The 20,505-nt window shown below is 35.1% G+C and overlaps 3 protein-coding genes across 4 annotated transcripts; 1 reads left to right on the top strand and 2 right to left on the bottom strand.

The window, feature by feature from the left end:
• Window positions 1–421: 421 nt before the first annotated feature.
• On the bottom strand, window positions 422–1,239 carry LOC132610439 (F-box/kelch-repeat protein At3g23880-like). Its single transcript, XM_060324732.1, has 2 exons — window positions 695–1,239; window positions 422–539 (listed from the first exon to the last, which is right to left on the bottom strand). Exons 1-2 carry the CDS (start codon window positions 1,237–1,239, stop codon window positions 422–424), a joined length of 663 nt encoding a protein of 220 aa, XP_060180715.1.
• Window positions 1,240–1,994: 755 nt separating this feature from the next.
• LOC132611516 (pentatricopeptide repeat-containing protein At4g14050, mitochondrial) lies at window positions 1,995–5,091 on the top strand. The gene has a single exon (XM_060325937.1). The coding sequence runs from the start codon at window positions 2,854–2,856 to the stop codon at window positions 4,684–4,686; it is 1,833 nt and encodes a 610-aa protein (XP_060181920.1). The 5' UTR covers window positions 1,995–2,853; the 3' UTR covers window positions 4,687–5,091.
• Window positions 5,092–5,209: 118 nt separating this feature from the next.
• LOC132611515 (probable acyl-activating enzyme 16, chloroplastic) lies at window positions 5,210–18,836 on the bottom strand. 2 transcript variants are annotated; one of them, XM_060325934.1, is made up of 18 exons: window positions 18,480–18,835; window positions 17,010–17,201; window positions 16,515–16,629; window positions 15,171–15,258; window positions 14,744–14,955; window positions 14,395–14,513; window positions 12,602–12,751; window positions 12,346–12,413; window positions 10,970–11,075; window positions 10,287–10,445; window positions 10,002–10,055; window positions 9,837–9,917; window positions 8,963–9,100; window positions 7,661–7,820; window positions 6,915–6,994; window positions 6,696–6,841; window positions 5,678–5,735; window positions 5,210–5,583 (listed from the first exon to the last, which is right to left on the bottom strand). In XM_060325934.1, the coding sequence occupies exons 1-18, from the start codon at window positions 18,627–18,629 to the stop codon at window positions 5,491–5,493; spliced, it is 2,169 nt and encodes a 722-aa protein (XP_060181917.1). In that variant the 5' UTR covers window positions 18,630–18,835; the 3' UTR covers window positions 5,210–5,490. The 2 variants fall into 2 exon arrangements, with proteins under 2 accessions (XP_060181917.1, XP_060181919.1); XM_060325936.1 differs by lacking the exon at window positions 10,287–10,445 and having other exon boundaries at window positions 18,480–18,836.
• Window positions 18,837–20,505: the final 1,669 nt, after the last annotated feature.

Here is a 20,505-nt window from a genome sequence, read left to right as displayed (position 1 = left end):
CATTCAAAACAAGGAACACCATGCTTCATCATTTTGATCCGATACCCTCAGTAGGAATGGGTTAGTTGTTCCCAACATCGGCGATCACCTCCTGAGTGCTTGGAGCCTTCATTGTTGTGTTCTTGGTTCGTTTGCAAAAGGGCAAACCAGACTCTCAACGTAGGAAGCAACAAAACAGGAATTAGAGTTGGCAACCTTTAGATACCTGATAGTCATCCTTTGGATTTTATATCATGAATCTTGATCCAAACACAAGCAAAACTTCACCTTTATTTGATTGCAAAAAAGTGGAGACCACATATTAGAAATATCATGAAAAAATTTGATGGTATATATCTTTGCCCAAGACTCTTTGACCCCATATTCCTTCAGAACCCACACATCCATGTGAGTTCTCTTATAATTACGAATCATGGAAAGATCACTTCCCAACACTCCAAGGTTCAAACAATAATCTCCTTTCTGCATAGCAAGGCTGCTCCAGCTTTCCCCATTTCTCGTCAGCCAAATCAATAGAAATGATGTCCCCATCATTACACCTGTAATAACCCAATGAAGCTTCCCATTTATCAACTTAGCCAAACCAAATTGTATACTCCCACCCTGAAAATTATCAACTCTTCTCCAAGGGTCACTCTATAAACTATATATTTCGACCTTAACATCATTGATAATAGTATAGATACGCAGTAACTTATAATCATCATGAAGTTCATCATATCCAAAACCATATTCTTTGGGACCAAACTTCCGTGCATCTTCTGTAATAACGTTCTTGAGCTTCTTGATAGATGGATTCCATAGCAAAAAATCTTCTCCCCGGATAGTCAAACAAATCAACCCATTGACCGAACCCACAATTACATAATGGTCTTTAAGGGGACAATCCAAATCAGATGCTTCCATGACAGACTCATCATAAAGTGAAGACAGAATAGAAGAAACCTTAATTTTTTTCTTAGGTCTAACAGAACTCAACATAAGCCTATGGTGGGTGTAGTCCTTGTTATTAACAGATTGACTAAGATGGGCCTTTACAAACTCAGGGCCAGAGATTAAAGCAAGCCAATATTTTGAAACAGACCTGAATTGCAAGAGGACTTTCACCGGAAGACTTAAGAGGATTTCAGTGATGAGTTGAGATGGAAGGGTCAAGATTGAATCTGAAGAAGATTGAGCATGCTTTGTCTCTGTAGGTTTCATCCGTTTTGGGAGCTGATGGGAGGCTTCATTTTCCATTTTGGGTTTCACGTTTGCAGTGGAGAGAACAAGACTGGGTATGGCACAAGTCTTTTCCTGCACATGCTTTCTTCTATATATTTGACAGCAACTTATATATAATTGAAGTATATGTATAATTAGGCTGAATGATAGGTAGCCCCCTTAAACTTTGTAGTATATTGTAGAGATAAACGATCAAAAACACATTCAAACTATCACTTTTTTTTTAGTTTCATATCTAAAATATCATAAGGTTAAAAAAACTATCTAAACTATTATTATCTAGTTTGCAAAACACACCTGAATTAAATGTGTGAACTCACTCTCCAAAAGGCAAATGAAGCTAAATTTTTCTCAAAAAAATTGTCCACATGGCATAAGTAATGATATGGTGGCATCTACATGAAAATTAAAAAATAATATTCTTTTATAAAAAAAAACTAGTATATCTTTTTTTTAAAAAAAAAAAAACTGCATTATTTTTATAAAAAAAATTAAAAAATAAAATGTGGATTTAAAAAAAAAATTGTAAAAAAATATCAAAAAATTTAGAAAATCAGAAAAACATGATTTAAAAAATGGAAAGTTGATTTTTTTTTAAACATGAAAACTAAATAATCAGTTTTCTTATTTAAAAAAAATAACTTTTCCATTTTTTAAACTTTTTTTTCTATAATTTTTGATATTTTTTTACAAATATTATTTTTCAGTGTGTTTTTTAAAACAAATTTTTTTTTTTTAATTTCCATGTAGGTGTCATTGTGACATTATTTATCCACGTGGATAAAACTTAATATTTTTATATAAAATGGAGAGTGTAGGTCACATGCCATTCAAGAATAATTTAAGGTGTGTTTTGCAAACTAGATAGTGATAGTTTAGGTAGTTTTCTCAACCTTATGATAGTTTAGGTATGAAACTCAAAAAAAGTAATAGTTGAGGTGTGTTTTTGACCCTTATCTCCATATTTTATTTAAATATTCGAACTAAGTTCTGTTCTAAGTGAATACCTCAACACCTAATAAAATGCTTTAATTAGACACTTTCGATTTAAATTTTAACTTTTTTTTCATGTGTTTTCATTCGTCTATTAGTTAGTTAAGTTAACCATATCAAATGCATCATTTTTTTTAATTATACGCACTCGCCTTAATAAGTAGTAAAACCCTAGGCATTTTTTATTTGAGGTTGTGCGCATCATTAAAGAGATGACATATTTTATATGGTTAACTTGACTTAGGAATGAAAACACATGCAAAATCTTTTTTTAATTTTTGAACCGAAAGTGTTTAATTGAAATTTTTTTATTAGACGTTTAGGTGTTCAATTGGAACAGAGCGTAGTTCGAGTATCTACATACAAAATCCTGACAAGTTTAAAGGGCCGACTATATATTAAGCCTAATCTATTTTATATAATTAAATATTTGATGACCAAGCATACGATATACATTATTATGTGCATATGTTGTTATGGCTAAGATAATTCAATCAGTTTTCTGGAAAAAAAAATTATTTGAATCTTATAACAATTTTAGATAAAAATAATATTCCAATATAGTTTCATATATAAATGCTATTTCTATTTTCAGGAATATTTGAAGTTAATAGCAATTTTAAAAACTGGTTATGAATGCAGCACTTTCAATTTCTTCACCAACTTCAACAATGTGCCAAATTCCATTTCCCTATAATTGGCAAAAAATTACATGCCCAAATAATCAAGATTGGTTTAAACAATTGTTCCTTAAGGCTTTGCAACAATCTCATAGACATGTATGGAAAATGTGGGCTTTTAGACAATGCTGTCCAACTGTTCGACGAAATGCCTCAAAGAGATTTAGCTTCATGGGCTTCTATTTTTACTGCACACAATGAAGCTAACCAACACAAGAAAACACTTTCAATATTTCCTAACATGTTCTTGGATGGTTTATTGCCTGATCATTTTGTTTTTGCTAGTATTGTTAAAGCTTGTGCTAATTTGAGTGCTTTAAAAGTTGGCAAACAAGTGCATTCTCAGTTCTTGAAATCGTCGTTTTCGCGTGATGATGTTGTTAAGTCTTCTCTAGTTGATATGTATGCGAAATGTGGATTACCCGATAATGCAAAATCCGTTTTTGATGAGATTTTGTTTAAGAATTTGATTTGTTCGAGTGCAATGATATCGGGGCATGCTCGTTGTGGGAGGAAAAACGAAGCAATTGAGCTTCTAAGGAAGTTGCCAGTAAAGAATTTGCAATGTTGGACTGCATTGATATCGGGTTTTGTGCAAAATGGGAACTTTCTTGATGCCATTGATGTTTTTCTTGAAGTTAGAAAAGAAGGGGTCGATATGTGGGATCCGTTTATTCTTTCGAGTATAGTAGGAGCTTGTGCTAACTTAGCTGCACTTCAACTCGGGAAACAGATTCATCGTGTTGTTTTAGGCCTTGGTTATGAATCTAGTTTGTTTGTTAGCAATGCCCTTGTGGATATGTATGCAAAATGTAGCGATATTGATGAAGCAAAGAAAATATTTGATAGCATGTTGAAAAGAGATGTTGTATCTTGGACCTCGATTATTGTAGGGATGGCACAACACGGACAAGCTATTGAAGCATTATCGTATTATGATGATATGATTTTGGCTGGTATTAAGCCAAACGAAGTAACTTTTGTTGGATTAATCTATGCTTGTAGTCATGTTGGATTAGTAACCAAAGGTAAGAGTCTTTTTAAATCCATGATTGAAGATTTTAAGTTAAGTCCTTCTTTGCAACATTATACTTGCTTGTTAGATTTGTTTAGTCGATCTGGTCACCTTGAGGACGCTGAAAACCTTCTTAACAAGATGCCATTTCAGCCTGATGAAGCTGTTTGGGCTGCTTTATTAAGTGCTTGTAAGAAGCACGGAAATACCAAAATGGGAGTTCGGGTTGCTAATCGGTTACTAATTCTCGGACCAAAAGATCCTTCGTCTTGTATACTGTTGTCGAATACATATGCTGGTGCAGGTCTATGGGAGAATGTATCTAAGTTGAGGAAGCTGATGGAAAATTTGGAAGTTGGGAAAGAACCTGGTTATAGTTGTATTGATTCAGGAAAAGAACTTACGACGTTTTATGCTGGAGAGGCGTGTTATCCAATGAAGGATGAGATATTTGGGCTTCTAAATGAGTTTGATTGTGAGATGAGGAAGAGAGGTTATGTTCCCGACACCACGTTCGTTTTGCATGATATGGAACAGCAAGAGAAGGAAAGACAGCTTTTTTGGCATAGTGAGAGATTGGCTGTGGCTTATGGAATTTTGAGGACGGTTCCTGGATCAGTAATAAGGGTGGTGAAAAACCTGCGGACTTGTGGCGATTGCCACACTGTTTTAAAATTTATATCAAGCATTACAGGTCGCGAAATTGTTGTTAGAGATGCAAATAGGTTCCATCACTTTGATGATGGGAGATGTTCATGCAATGACTTCTGGTGATTATGTGTAAGTATCTATAGCCATCGAAATTTTCAAGCTGCACGCTATTTGACATCGATCCTCGGAGACTCTTCAAGATTCGATATATGTGCTTAAAGGTATCAAAAGCTGATGCTGAGAGTCTTATCATGTATAATTGTAACCAAATACCTAGAGTTATTCCTAGGACATTTGACATCTCCACCAATGCCTTTGAGGGCATATTATTATACGCTTACGGCCTACAGCCACTGTACAGCCACCAAGGCCTTTGAGGGCATAATTTTTTTTTTTTTTTGAGAAGGTAACATTTCGTTTTTGAGGGATTTTGTGGCATTGTTCTCATAAATTTTGTTTGCTTACCTTATGTATGTATTGTTCTGTTGCTCTAGTTCTTAGATTTTCCTTCCACCAGATCAGTTTTACGTGAGCGAGCATTACCATGTATCTGTTTAGGTATGAGTACAGAATTGGTTTACTGTGATAAAAGGAAAATGAAAATACACATGGAATAGAAAAAGATAGCACCAAGTAATTCAGCATCTCCCAAAATGAAATTTGGATTTTTGCAGGCGAAAAATGTGACTACATGCTTATTGAATAAGTTTGTGGTACAAAAGTAGTTAATATGCCTTCATTTACAACTTTTACGTCCTCATATATGTAATACACGAAGTTCAATTAGATGTATTCAATTTTGACCTCTATATATTACAAACACTGGTTTTTCGAACGAAAGCAATCTGTAAATCTACACTTTGCTGGTAGCAATTCAGATCTTGCAGCTTTCATTGTTAGAAACTGAGAGGATTCTAGAGACAGGAATCATTCGTATAGGTTGTCAATTTGTTCTTTGTAAAGAGCTGCAACTCTGTCTCTCTTGATCTTCATGGTTGGTGTTAGTAAGCCACTATCTATCTGCATTTCAAAACGATTTGTCTAAGATATAGAAATAGTTTTGACATTTAACTCAAATCACATTGTCAAAAAGGTACAGTTAATAAAATGGTACCGTGAAAGGTTCATCAACAATAAGAATGGGTCCAACTTGAAACGAGCAACCGGAAGTCCTGCATTGTTACAAAAGGGGGGAGAGGATTTTTATTTTAGTGGAATTGGAAATAGATTATTGATACGACGCAAATAGGAATGCAATTTAATATAAGTATAACAGACTTAATAAGTAATAAGTAGCAGACCTAGGATTTTTAAGTTGTGGATTTTAATCTAAAGTTGGAACTGGTCACAGAAGGGTGCACAGTCAGTGTATTTGTTTGTCAATACTATTTCCTATGTAAAAGTATAGTGCTCAGTTCAAAAACAATGGGTGACTAGTAGTGTCTACGTAGATATGCCATTTGAATTGATGCCGTCTAGCTACCCTTTCCATTCAGAGTTAGCTCTACGATCCAGCATTATCATCCTCTGAGTTATCAATATGTACTCAAAGTCAAATTTTCCATTTTTGATCCGGCATTTTCAGCAGAAGTAACTATCATTTCAACAAGGGTTGATGTCCTACATGTTCTTGCTAACGAAGGTCATGTCTTTCTCCAATTGAAGCTAAAGTGATGTACTCGAGTCAACATACAATAGAAAACACCAAATTTCTAATGGTCATATTCTTGTGATACCATCTCTCAAGCCTTTTATGTTTTGCTAAAATTGCTAGGAACACATTTTAAATCCATTAAAGAAATTTATCTTGCAGCTCATGGAAGAACGACGAAAACATTTGTTGAAGCATTCAACAATTTGTTTTTGAGCAAGCAACTCATTTTGCTTCTCTATCTCCCTCTTTTTTAATTCTACGACTTCCACTTCACCTCAAGAAGACTTCAAAACTACAATAGGTATGTCATGACGAACAGGGTTAAGACCTTTCCAAAATCTTATAATAGGGTTAATTTGGTGATTCATTGCATCATTTACAAATTTCCATTAGGAAATGTTCATTTGCTATGTAAAGAAGTTTCCTGAAATACGATATCCGAGTAGATTGGTCAAAGGTAAAAGCTGAAAATCCTTACCATTTACTTAACTCCTCGTGTAATAGGGCGGCTGCTTTTTCTTTGCTAACTTCAGTGGTTTCAGAATCCACAATAGCTGATCTTTTAGCTGTTAACAGAACCTCTTCCTTATTTGGTACAATTATAGCTCCAGGACGCCGTTGATCCTACATTGTTATTGATGTCAAACTTGTGCAACACAAGAGAAAATGTTCAATTATGCGTTCAATAAGTTTTCACCTGGCCAATGACAACAATCTGCTGGATCAGACTACTTCCCTTTGCTGCTTCTTCAATCTCTGATGGTTCAATATTCTCACCTAATTTTTCCGTAACAAGTAAGTACATTCAATTTCAAAGCTGTGAATTGCAAAATAGCTAGTAGAATAAAGCATGTCTCTTTGAAGTTGAGGTCAAATTTTGGACGGGTTTCAACTAGGTTGAGGAATGAGATTACTTTGACTATTCATAATCAACTTCAACTAGGTGTGTCAAATGGGCAAGTTAGGTCAAATTTGGACGTGTTTGAACTGGTTGAGTAAATGAAACCAATCAACTTGCTTGGTTTAAAATAAGTTGGAACACCATGTATTTAACAGTGCATCATAACCCAAACAACTCAACTCAAATCACATTTCATTGGTTTATTTCCCTTTTAAGATCTCTATCTAAATCAATATATCACTCACCCAACCCGTCCAAACTCGACCTAAATGAATACGTCAGTATTCACTTACTAGTACATTCAAACTTGGGCAGGTTGGATGGAATACACATTCATGGGTTAAAATTAACACTTATACTTTTGAATTAGTTTTTTTTTTTTTTTTTTTGGGGGGGGGGGGGGGGGGGGGGGGGTTGGGGCTTTCGGGTTTGGCGTCGGTTGATCTTGATTTGAACGCAACTGCCAACACCACAACATAGACAAAATTCCACGTGGCAAGAGTAGTCAAAGAGCAGACATACTGGAAATAGTTACAGCTCACCAGTTGAAAGGACTATGGTATCCTTCGCACGGCCTTCAAGGACTATGACACCCCCGCAATTGCGACTTCGCCCTACAGAGTGATCAGGCACAATCCAGCCAAGATCACCAGTGTTCAGCCATCCATTCTCATCGATAGCTTGTTTCGTTGCCACCAGATTCTAGAGAAGATTTACAAGTTATTGATGGTTAATCAACACTGCTAGTGGAATTAAGTTCCAGAGTAACATATACAGCTCAAAATGACAGCCAATGAAGCTGCTGAAGGCAAAGATGCTTTTGATGACTTTCATATAGACCAACAGTAACACACTGCAAGATACTCCTAGACAGGCTTTATGGATCATGCAAAAGGTGTTGAAGGCTGGTAAGTGCTACTCTGCAGCTGGCTATACAATTACTGAGATTGCTCAGATGAACCAGTTCCCTACAAAGCAGTTATACTTGAAATTTAGGGGTGACTTTCTTAAAGTAGAGTGGAGTAGACTTGTTTGCAACAACATTGGGCTACCTAAATGGATGTCCACACTTCCGCTGGCTGCTCATGGTAATTTGTATACAAGGAACAGGTTGAGTAAATGGCGTGTTACTACTACAAAGGTGTGCCCTCTATGTGACTTAGCGGATGAATCTCATTCACATCTTTTCTTTCTTTGTGTGTTCTCTGGACAAGTATGGCAAAAGCTTTTGAGATGGCAAGGAATCACTAGAATAAGTAAATGCTGGGTAGATGAAGTTTCATGGGCTACCAGGCATGCTAGAGGAAAGAATGCTGGAGCTGAAGTGTACAGGATGTCTCTTGCTACTGCAGTATTTTATATATGGAAAGAAAGGAATTCAAGTATTTCAAAATACACAACAACCAGTTCATAGACTAGTGAAGCAAATTATCCAGGAGATTCACTTTCGAGGAAATATGAAGCTGACGGTTGCGCAATGGCTGGCCAAATTCAAATTTTATCCTACATAGATATGCATGTGTAGGATGGCTGCATTGTTTGTGTCTAGTGTCTTTTGTCTCTTTTTTGTTATTAGTGCTATTAGGAGTTTCTGTAGCTGGGCTGAAGTTCTGGGGCTATTGCCCATTACTCAGTCATCATGATTTGTACTGCCTATCCAATTTTGGTAATGAAACTTCATTATTTACCCAAAAAAAAAGTGCAAAAACGAAGCTAATGATGCCTTGTCATAGATGTCCAAGGGAGAATATTTAATTCTGATCAAGCGCATTGCATTGCATTAACATGTATAACTAAGAGGAACTAAGAACTCATTATCCTCAAACAAATATTTGTGCACTAACCTTATAGTAGCCCTTCATTATTAGTGGCCCTCTGGCTTTGACAATGCCTTTTGAGCCTGGAGGAAGGACTTCATCGGTTTCAGAATTTACAACTTTTACTTCTACATGCCGAATGGGATGCCCAATCGAGCCAAGCACCTTCAGAGATTACCGACTATGTTATATGAATACCACATTCGGAAGTATGCATAGTGAAAGCAAAAAATGATAGAAAATAGCCTGAGAATGTGTAAGTAACAAATTGCATTTTCGTTGGTGGGAAGCAACAAATGTTTATGAAAAAATTTTACGTGATGGTTGAGGTATTATGGCATCTTTAATGGATACAACTCAATGGTACACAGGCAGATTCAGGATTTAAATTTTATGGGTTCAATCTTTAAGGTTCATAGTATTCAATCCAGCATATTTTTTAAACAATGGGTTCAGACCTGCTACTAGCATTTTAATAAATGTTTATACATAATTTATATAAAAATTTATGCTCCACGTTAAAAAGTATTGGGTTCAGATGAACCCGGTGCTTCCATCGAAGCCTGAGACCTAAATACTCCGCAATTTTTTTAAAATTCTTGATGAATGGAAATGCATGAAAATTTTGCATCATGAAGCCCGAGTGTCTGTCTTAAGATAACGTTATGCTCTTAGATCAATAGAAATTAACTTATTGCTAACTATATTTGTTTTTGCTAGATTCAGAGGAGGATTTTCGTATATTTCTTAAAATCTTCCTACATGAGAATTTATAATTCAAAGATGCTAAAAGCCTCAAGGAACTGCTCTGCACCAACAATACAACATATCCCTATAAGAAACCTCAATGTCGAAAAAGTTGAATTCTTTTGGTTCTGTATGTAAAAGATACTCTACTCACGTTACATGTCAGACGCCGGGCAGCAATCACAGGAGCTGACTCTGTCAAGCCATATCCATTCTGAATCTTTATGCCAATTGCCTGTGAATTACCAAAACGCATGTAATAAAAGAGCACGAATCCAATTGCCTACTTACAATAGTTAAGATTATACGAGCTACTAACCTCAAAGAATTTGTCAACATGTGAAGAAAGACTACCGCCTCCACTTACGCCAGCCTGTAGAATGGAAAAGGAAGGTAATCAATTAGTGTCTTCACAATCCAGCAGACCTAAGTCATGTTTCCCCATGAAGAATTTAAGTACAAAAAACACCAGCCCGATGTTTACGGAAAAGAGTAGGAAGTCTAGAACACAGGTCTTAGTTTGTTTTGCTAGTTCAGGAAGTCTTAGACTTCAAAGATTCACAGATAACGAACATCACAAGTCACTAACAGTTGCATATCGGACCTTTGAAATACTGATGCTTGAGTGTATTTTACTGTAAACGATTTTCTTCGCCAGCATATGCAATGGCCATAGTATAGCAGCAATAGTTCTGGCCCACAACCAGTCAAGCAATGATACAATATATGAAGGTTGCTTCGTGTCCTTCGTTAAACATTTCCCCTACATCAGAGATCATGATGTAAAAGAGTTAAATCTTCGGCAACCATTAAAAGTCCCACTATACATGTGAAGCAGAAATGCAGTTGGAGAGGATCATGTATTTTATCTGATCTTCCTTGAGCTAAGTTGTACAGCCCAGGGCAATTGTTTAGAGGTTTAGGGATTGATGTAAACTCAGATAGAGCAAAATGAGCTTTGAAGTTCCAACTTTTTTGTTTTGGAAAGTGTAGGTCTGTGTTCACCACCCTTTCATGGTCACAAATCTGTTTAAAATTGCTAACCACCCTACGACAATGCTCACACGCTCAATATGCTTCAATATTCAGATACTATATTTGTTTCCAAATATTGTAATGTCATTATACTACCTAAAGTTTCAAAATGAAAAAATTAAGAGTCTGTGCCCACATATATCTAAGAACTCATTTTGTGAAAAGATGACAGACTTTAGGACTCTGTGCTTATTCACTGCAATAATGGTGCATATAAGCTGAAAACTTAAAACAATAAAATTAGGGATTAACCTCATAAATCCTTTTCGCCTCCATGTAAGCCATACTGATCCTTAAAAATAATTGGGCAATGAGTTTACGAGCAGCAGAGTTTGAATTGATCTGCTTTAGAATTCCACTGTAAAGTTCACAATATAGAATAACAAAAAAATGGTTAAGATGCAGATATTTCAAATTTTCCAGCAATTTGAGAAACAAGGAAAAAAAAAATGAAACAGAAGCTTTATCTAATGCATGGTGACATAGCGGATATTCAAGCAGTAAATTGGTATCAAAGGTTAAGGGAACAAGGAGATTTATACCAAAGATTGACGATGATGTCACACATGGCCAGTTAAGATCTCTCACGTTCAAGAGATGAAAGTTGCCGAAATGAGAATGTTAAGATGGATGTGTGGCCACACCAGGAGTGATAGGATTAGGAATGAGCATATTCGGGATAAGGTGGGGGTGGCCTCGGTGGAAGACAAGATGCGAGAAGCGAGATTGAGATGGTTTGGGCATGTGAAGAGGAGAGACACAGATGCCCCAGTGCGGAGGTGTGAGAGGTTGGCCATGGATGGTTTCAGACGAGGTAGGGGTAGGCCGAAGAAGTATTGGGGAGAGGTAATTAGACACGACATGGCGCAACTACAGCTTACCGAGAACATGACCTTAGATAGGAGGGTTTGGAGGACCCAAATTAGGGTAGAAGGCTAGTAGATAGTCTCGTTTTCCGTTCTTATTAGTAGTCGCATTATCGCAATAGAATTTCTTCTGCTCAGATTTCTGCTATTATCTGTTATTTCCTGTGCTTTGATTATCCTGTGTTATCTGTGTCGCTTGCATTATTTCGCTTGCATTATTTCATTTCATATCGCTTTGATTCTCTTAACCTTATCTGACTTCTTTTTATGCTTTTATTGAGCCGAGGGTCTTTCGGAAACAGTCGTCCTACCTTGGTAGGAGTAAGGTCTGCGTGCACTCTACCCTCCCCAGAACCCACGATGTGGGATTTCACTGGGTTGTTGTTGTTGTTGTTCTACTCAGTATTTGTTCCAGAAAACATTCCTTGGAGGACAAAGCACTGCCGTCTTTTATCTTTCTGAAGGTCAGAGTTTCCTATTACCCAATCAGTTATCAGCATGCAACTGCTTTTCCTCTTTGTCCCACAAAAAATGTTATTATATAGAGGAAAAGTTTCTCTGAATTAAACCAGCAAAAGTTCTCCATGACATATAGCCTATTTGAACAAGCTTCTAAAATCAGCTTATTTTGAAAAATGTTGTTCTAACAGGGCTATTCAGAAAATTATTTTTGGTGAGAAACAATTTGCATTTGTTTGGCTGGAGAAGCTTGGCCAAACAGGCTAGTAGTGTTAGAATTTCCATCCACATTTGAGGATATACCTGTATAATGTCTCATACACTAGAGGAACACTTATCAAATAATGTGGCTGATAACGCCGCAAATCTTCCTACAACAGTAAAAAGGTTGGTGAGGCAGTGGTAACAAAGATTAATAAACAAAGTATCAACATATTTAAGGGGACAAAATATTGGGCAGAGATAAGATTGATGTGTTAAACTCTTCCAAAACATGATTTTGGGACGAAATAAGGGATCCAGATTGACTAAATAGGCAACCAATATAAAATGGACACACCTTCAAATTCTTTACGGTTGTGTAGACTTGCTCTGTTCCATGTGTGAATATGAAATATTCACAAGCACGTTCATATGCATGCCAAGGCGGAAGCATACTTAGAAATCTGTCCCCAGGTACAGCAGGTACAATCTCCCCCAAGTTTAAAATCTAACAAAAACAAAGGGATGTAAACAAAACTTTATGTACCCAAACACTTGCAGTACAGCATATTTATCAACACCACAGATACTTTTGGAAGTTATAAGAATGCTTGGAAGTTAAAACAATACTAAAAGATGGAAAGCCAGGCAAACAAAAGATCAATCAGAAAAATAGCAGCAACAGCAGAAACACTATTTTCCATATACGATGGTAATAATAACTAGACAGGCACCATTTAAGTAATTAGGATTACCAAGATGGAGGAGGTCACCTTGATACAGATAGAAATACTATTGCAAATTCATGATGCACAGCTTATATATCTAATGTTCCTCAATAAGAAAACCTCAGCCCTCAAACATAGAACTGGAGGAAACAATTGTATCAGAACAAACAGAAGGTTTGTAACATTAGCATATCTCTTTTTTCTTGTTTTTGTAACAATAGCAAATCTTTCTGCGAGAACATTTTGTTTTTGGATAAAAGTTGCCTTTAACGGGTTAAATCAAATTGGAGAACATAAGATCCACTAATCAGGACATCTAGTTGCAGATAGACAGCCAAAATCAGTCAATGACAGTACAGTGGACAAACTTGATTTAGGTGGAAAGAAAATCAGGCATTTCCAACTTAAGTAATGGGAGAACTACAGATTAACATTCTCTTTCAACTACTTATTGTAAGTTGTGACAATCCTTTGACAGAAAATAATGCAAATATGAGCATCATTAAGCACGCTATATGACAGGCAGTATAAGGCATTTCAGCGTTAAAACTTGTTGAAATTATTATGTTGGTTAAAAGATAACTAAGAATGTTGTGTAGAATATTCTTTAGCAATTATTACCTTAATCATTCTGTAATCCTTCTTCTTATCTGAGCTTGGGACAAACTATGATTTACCAAACTCATATAGATAAAGTTAGAACAAAAACTTTTCTTAATTCATATAGCTCAAAACTCTTACTTGTCAACCTTACTTTTTTTCACTCAAGTCTTTCTTCAAAGGCATTTTATGCGTTTCTCTGCCAGAAAAATCACAAGAGTACAACAACAACAAGCCCAGTATAATCCCACTATGTGGGGTCTGGGGAGGGTAGAGTGTACGCAGACCTAACCCCCACCTTGAAAGGTAGGGCGGCTGTTTCCGAAAGACCCTCGGCTCAAGAGAGGAGAGGGAAAAAAAAAGACAAAAGGTTAGATATGATCAAGCGTATCAAAAACAATATGAAAGCAAGAAAGTCATAGTAAAAGGAGAATTAACTGCTATAAATAGCTATGAAATTGAAAACAATGAAAGTAAATAAGCCATTATAAACCAACAGATACTCGCAGAAATCAAGAGACAAGAAACTATAGAACAACATAACTACTCTTAAGGGAGGATAAACGCGACTATCTACTATCCTTCTACCCTAATATGAGTGCGAGAGTTTATTAAAGCACTATTAATAAGATGACATAGCACTCAAGTTTAAAGAGAGATAGGCCTACTTATCCTATCCCTAAATTTGTGCCTCAAGTTAACAGCTTCTTTCCAGAACCAAGACTAGAATAGCAGTATAAAGGTAATCAGATACTGACGAACCTGCAAAAGTTATATACAACTGAAGAATTCTTAGTAATGGAGTAAATGTACAAGTGCAAACCTGGTGAAGCAGATTTTTATGCGTAAGCATGACACCTTTTGGATTACCGGTGGTTCCACTGGTATAAACAATTGTAGCCACATCATCAGAGTTGATTGCTTCATATGAATATTGTTTCCCTAAAAAAGGCATTTGTTAGCCACTGATATTCTCCCCAATAGGAATTCGGAACTATATTATTGAAAAGTGCAACTTCAGAATTGAACACAAAATAAAAAGGTCACCAAACTGAATATCACCTTAAGCATAGAACTTATAAACCAATATATCATCTTAGGAAGCACTAATTAGTTTTAAGCAAGAAATATTTTTTAAACTTGAATTATGCCTCTTACAGTAAATGTCTTACTGGTATCTTCAGAATCAAGTAGATCCACACGACTCTTGTGACCCAATTCTATAATCTCCTTATAAGTATATACAGGATATCCCTGCATGGCTTCTCTTACAAGGCTTGATTTATCTCCCCAAAGTAAAATAACAAATCGTACAGCTGCGTGGGACTCAAAGGTGTCTGCAATCCGGTTGTACATCTCAGGATTGTCAATAGCAAGAGCGACACTGGCAAGGCAATGATTAAAAACATAATGATAATAATTTTATCAGTCAAAATGCATGCAGAAGAAAATTGATTTTGTATTGCTATCAAGAGATCTTTCATTTAGTATTGCTGTCAACTAACAGTATTAACATGTTTAAAAATGAAGAAACAGGGGAAACAATTAACATGCTGATTAACAGGTTAATTAGAACAACCAACAAACATCTGCACTAACCTTTCAGAGTGGCTGTATAATTGCAATAGCTCTTCAATTGATGACCTTGAACCCCTTACAACGTTGATAGCCCCACTTGCCATCATACCTAAAGGAAACTGGACACTTAACAACAGAGCTTCCAAATAAATTGAACATAATTTGGATTGTGATTTTACACTATATCCCTACTTCAACATATCATAACAACAACAAAACCACAGTACACATAGGAGTCCTTTCAAATAAGCGCATCACTGGTTAAGGCCTAGGGGTGTCAAATGGGCGTGCTAGGTTGAATATCGGCGGGTCAAATCAAAATGGGCTAAGTTGACCCGCCCAAAAGTTACTTGAGCTAAAATGGACTAAAATGCGGGTCATAACCCAACCAACCCAATTCTTACTATGTTTAAATTTCTTTATTTGCTCTTTTATAATTTTTTAAGTACCTAATAGAACTACTTTTTTCTTTATTATAGCTATATCAAACAAAACAAAAAAGGTCTTTTTGCAAATATTTTGACAGGTTTCTATGGATCAATTGGGGCTAATCATCCCAATTTGGAATACATATCAGCCTAATATTTAGTTGGGCTGAAATGGGTTGGGTTGAGCTAACAAATGGTCAGGTCAATAACACGCCCAAACTTGCGGGGGTTGGACAGGTCATGTTTTTATGAGCTAATTTTGCCACCGCTAGATTAAGCGACCCCATTTACCATCTCGTGGCCATGTTTGAGTTCAAGTTGTTTTACAGGAGAGCCTATCAGCTGGACCTTTATGATTGGAAATGATGATTGAAGGTTTGCAAAGGATAGATGAGTGAATATGAATCACAGCCTGCTGACTTATACCATATTTAACCAAGCTAAATCAGAAGTTTGGGCACTTGGCCGCTGTTGAGTATCTGAATTTTGAGTGATCAAGGTAAATCATTTCATCTTTCTTTTAATCATGCCACAGACAAAACCCTGGTATTTAACTGGAGGAGCATAGAGGAGCGGGCCCGTTATCCACTGAGTTTCAAACAGTGCACCACTTCTGTCTGCTTATATAGAGGAAACTCTTTCAAGAAGCAATTATACCTCTATAACTGGTGAGCCAATAACCTAAAATTCTATTGTCCTTTTCATTAGCAGATGATGTATAAGTTTTATGTGCATATTTTAGGCTCAATCCATTTATGATAATCAAGGGCTTAATTCCAAGTACCTAGGATTATCCTACTCTTCCAAATTGCGATGGCTAAAATTTTAAACTCCGAAAAATGGAATAGGAAACCGAAAGAGAAAAAGGTCATGCATAACAAATAAAACTATAGATTCGCCATTTATGGGATTTACAAAATAGGATCAACTGATTTACCTTGATCTGCAACTAGCCATCGACATGAATTATCAGCAAAGAGTGCAATCTTTTCATTTGGCTTTAACCCAATAACTCTCAATCCTTCGCAGAAATCCACAATTTCCTGATCAAGCTGCAATTTTTGGCAACACATTTAGAGAAAATATTATGGAGAGAATAGTAGAACTGATAACATAGTTAAATGTACTTAATTTATCGATTATCTAGTTGACTTGCAAAAATTTGATTAAGTAGTAAATACATAAACCAGGCATCCGATTACACCAAAAAAGGTTTTTGACTAGGGAGACCACAATTTTACTGCATTATCCTCTGCTATCATTCTAGAGAAAAGGCTCTTAAAAACAGAAGAAAATTTATAGCAGGATTTAACGAATTCTCATTCTGCACGACTTCATGTATTGAAATAATAAACAAAATAGGTTAGATATTTCAGCTTTATACCAAAAGAGGATATTACCAAGAATAAAATGAGAAAAGAAAAAAGTTGACCTGTTTATATGTCATGCTTGTAGGAGGATCATGATACGGGTCGATGACTGCTACACGATCACCAAATTTCTCTGCCGAACTCCGCCAAATGTCGGGAACAGTTCTCCACTCCGTCGAGGGAAGCACACCATTACCGGACAATAATTCACTTTCTAGAAAAGGCGAGCACTTCCTGATTTCCACTTCTGCCGTCTGGGTACATGATTCGATGAATCCCATAAATAAATACACAATAGAAGCAGTAGCTGAAATAGATGATATGCTGCATATAATCGACTCCTTACAGCTATAAAAGGGATCAGTCCAGCAAGTTTATACTTATGATCAGACCTGCTAGGTGCTGCTCGAACTATCAATGAAATTACTTAACTTATATCAAAAAATTTATTGCAAGAACGATACATGAAATGCATCAAACACAAAACTGTAAGTTGGAGGCTAACTAAACTTAGTTGAAATTAACAAAATTTCATTAAAACACAAAAAAGGTACTGAAAGATCCAATAAAAAAACTTTTGACAACATCCATTCAAGAAATTTCCACTCCAAATGCACTTATTGCTGCTTATACTTCCCAAACTTAAGTCAATTACAGCTATTATACTTTCAAAGCTGGACTCAGTTATAACAAATAGGAACAGCATTGCACAATTGATATATATATATATATATATATATATATATATATATATATATATATATATATATATATGAAACAGCCTCCCTACCTAACATGGGGGTAAGGTCTGTGTACACTCTACCCTCCCCAGACCTCACGTTGTGGGATTAACTGGGTATGTTGTTGTTGTTGTGTATATATATATATATATATATATATATGTATGTATAAATATCAATTATTCCCTTTATCTGACACACTTTTCTTTTTAGCCTATCTAAAGAAAAAGACACCTTTCTAACTTGGAAACTAATAAGTTTTAAACCTCCAATTCATTTTAGACCTTAGTGACATGATTTTATTGTCCGACAATGTTTTAGATCACAAATTTCCCAAAAAAAAAAAAAACTTTCTTTCTTAAAATTCATGTCAAGTAAAAGACTAGTAAGTTACAATGATGGTTATGTTCGAAATATAAGGTGGGCCCTTTGATAATATCATAGTGCACAATGAAGATGTAAGAGGGAAATGGACATTAAGCACACGTCATATCATTAATAAAACTCCACTCTTACATAATAACGTTACACGGGGATTTATATAGGTGCGAAAGGATAATTCTAGACATAACATTACTAAATAGTTTCACACACATACTAGAACTTGCCATATTGAAATCATCAAATCCATGCACCTAGATTTCCTAATATTCATATGGATAACACCAAACATATGAACCTAGACATTTAAACATTTAAGTTTACTATTTTCAACAGATTACAATTAACAACACAGCAAGTGTATTACATAAAATAAAAAAAATAAAAAGGTAAAGGGTATTCAAGAATCACCTTAGAGTGACAGTAAACTGGACCAAGTCTTCTACTTTTAGAAACAAGAATTGTTACCAATTGCTTTTGAGACCAAAAATGGGTAACCCCGTGTCTTCCACCACATGGGGTGGCAAAAAGATTGGATTTTAAACTCATGCTAGTAATCATCACTGCTATCTACAAGACTACAACAAAATATTTTCTATGATAAGAGAAATTTTGAGAGTATTAATGGTGAGATTACAGAGTCAAATTGGGATAGAAAAAGAGCAACATTGAAGTATACGAACAGAATTGAAGGCCGGAAAAAACAGTGAAGGATTTGTTTGCGTTTAAGAATTAAATACTCCTGTCTCAGGATAAGTGGTCAGCTCAACCAAAAAAAAAAATATCTCTGTCATATTAGAAAACCATCTATAAATTTAGATAAAAACTGACAAATTAAAAATAACATTTAAATGATAATTGAAAAAGTTACACAATAATTTGTATTGTTAGATTTCTAATATTAAAAAGTTTACTACTTATACATGTTCCGTTCAAAAGAAAAAAAAAATATTATATAAGTATAATTTAATAAACTTTAAGTTGCATTTTTAGTTTCTTAATATTCATATTTTTTACTAAAGGTAACATTTATTATGGACAAAAGTAAGGGCGGAGCTAGCCCTTAGGGCGTGAATTTATCCGAACTTAATAACTTTAGTCTGAATCATATATTTATATTAATTTATTTATCAAATATGTATAAAATATTAATTTAAAATTAAATAACTTTAAAAAATTAAAATCTCAAATTCACAAGCTAAAATCGTGACTTTATCTATAAACGGATGGAGTAAAATTTAAGAATGCTGACAGGAGGAGTCCATGAGAGGGTAGTGACAGTGTGTACTGAATTATTCTATTTCTGTGTGACAGCGAACAAGTGACAAGTACAACCAACCTATAGGCACACTTTTTAATACTTACCATACATAAATAGCAATTTGGCCGAACTATCAAGATTATGTTTTTTATCTGATAAAAGAGTGTTTTTTTTTTCGAAAAAAATGGTTTTGGAGAGCACTAATTTGGGTTTAAATAATCAATTTAAAAAATATTTTTATTTAATAATAGATCAGTAATGTATGTTTAAGGCTCCAAAAGTGTTTTTAGGAAAATTTTGTTTTTTTCAGCGTTTGAAGATTAGCCTCTACTACTATTCAAAACACTTATTTTTTTTAATCTATCTAAAGTCTATACCGTTGGCCTAATACTTCAATTCTCTAAAATAAGCAACAACAAAAAGAAAAGTTAAAAAAATTATTTTTGATTTTGCATAAGCTTAGCAAACAAACTATAAGTATCCAATGAATAAAAGCCTTAATGGTATCTAAATAAAAATGCCTTATATATTACTAGGAGCGGGGGCGGATTTATAGCATGTCGCGGGTGTTCACACCCGAACACCCTCGACAAAAAATTACAGTGTATATATAAGGTAAATTTTCTGTGTTTATTTACATACATTAACTTCTGATCACCTGAATAAATGCAAAAGGTTAGCTCAAGCGGTTCAAGACATTCAAAATTGTCATGTGTCCTAGGTTCATTCCCATTGACAACATTATTTTTTATATTTAGCTTTTGTTATTTTTTTCGAACCCTTTAAGTTGAAAATCCTGAATCCGCCACTAACTACGAGTAACCTTGTTATCGGTTTCCTAAGCTTATAGCCCAATAAGTAGTTGTAGGCACCTTGTAGTTTTTTTTTTTTTTTAAATAGGAGTGAAATGAGCTAAAAAGATATTTCAAAAGGGAGTAACGTTGTTATCAGTTTCCTAACTATGCTAATAGTCGAATAAGTAGTTGTAGGTACCTTGTATTTATTTTTATTATGTTTTTAATAGGAGTAAAATGACTTCCAAAAGGATTAACGTTGTTATGGATTTTCTAAGCTAATAATAGCCGAATAAGTGGTTGTATTAATTTGTTTAGGATTTAGGATAATTAATAGAGCATAGGGGCATGTGACGGATGCACATTGGACGAATTGATGGCA

Source organism: Lycium barbarum, chromosome 9 (genome assembly GCF_019175385.1).
Source record: "Lycium barbarum isolate Lr01 chromosome 9, ASM1917538v2, whole genome shotgun sequence".
NCBI classification, from domain to species: Eukaryota; Viridiplantae; Streptophyta; class Magnoliopsida; order Solanales; family Solanaceae; genus Lycium; species Lycium barbarum.
The sequence above is the reverse complement of the archived record's forward strand: the minus strand, read 5'-3'. Positions and strand labels throughout refer to the sequence as shown.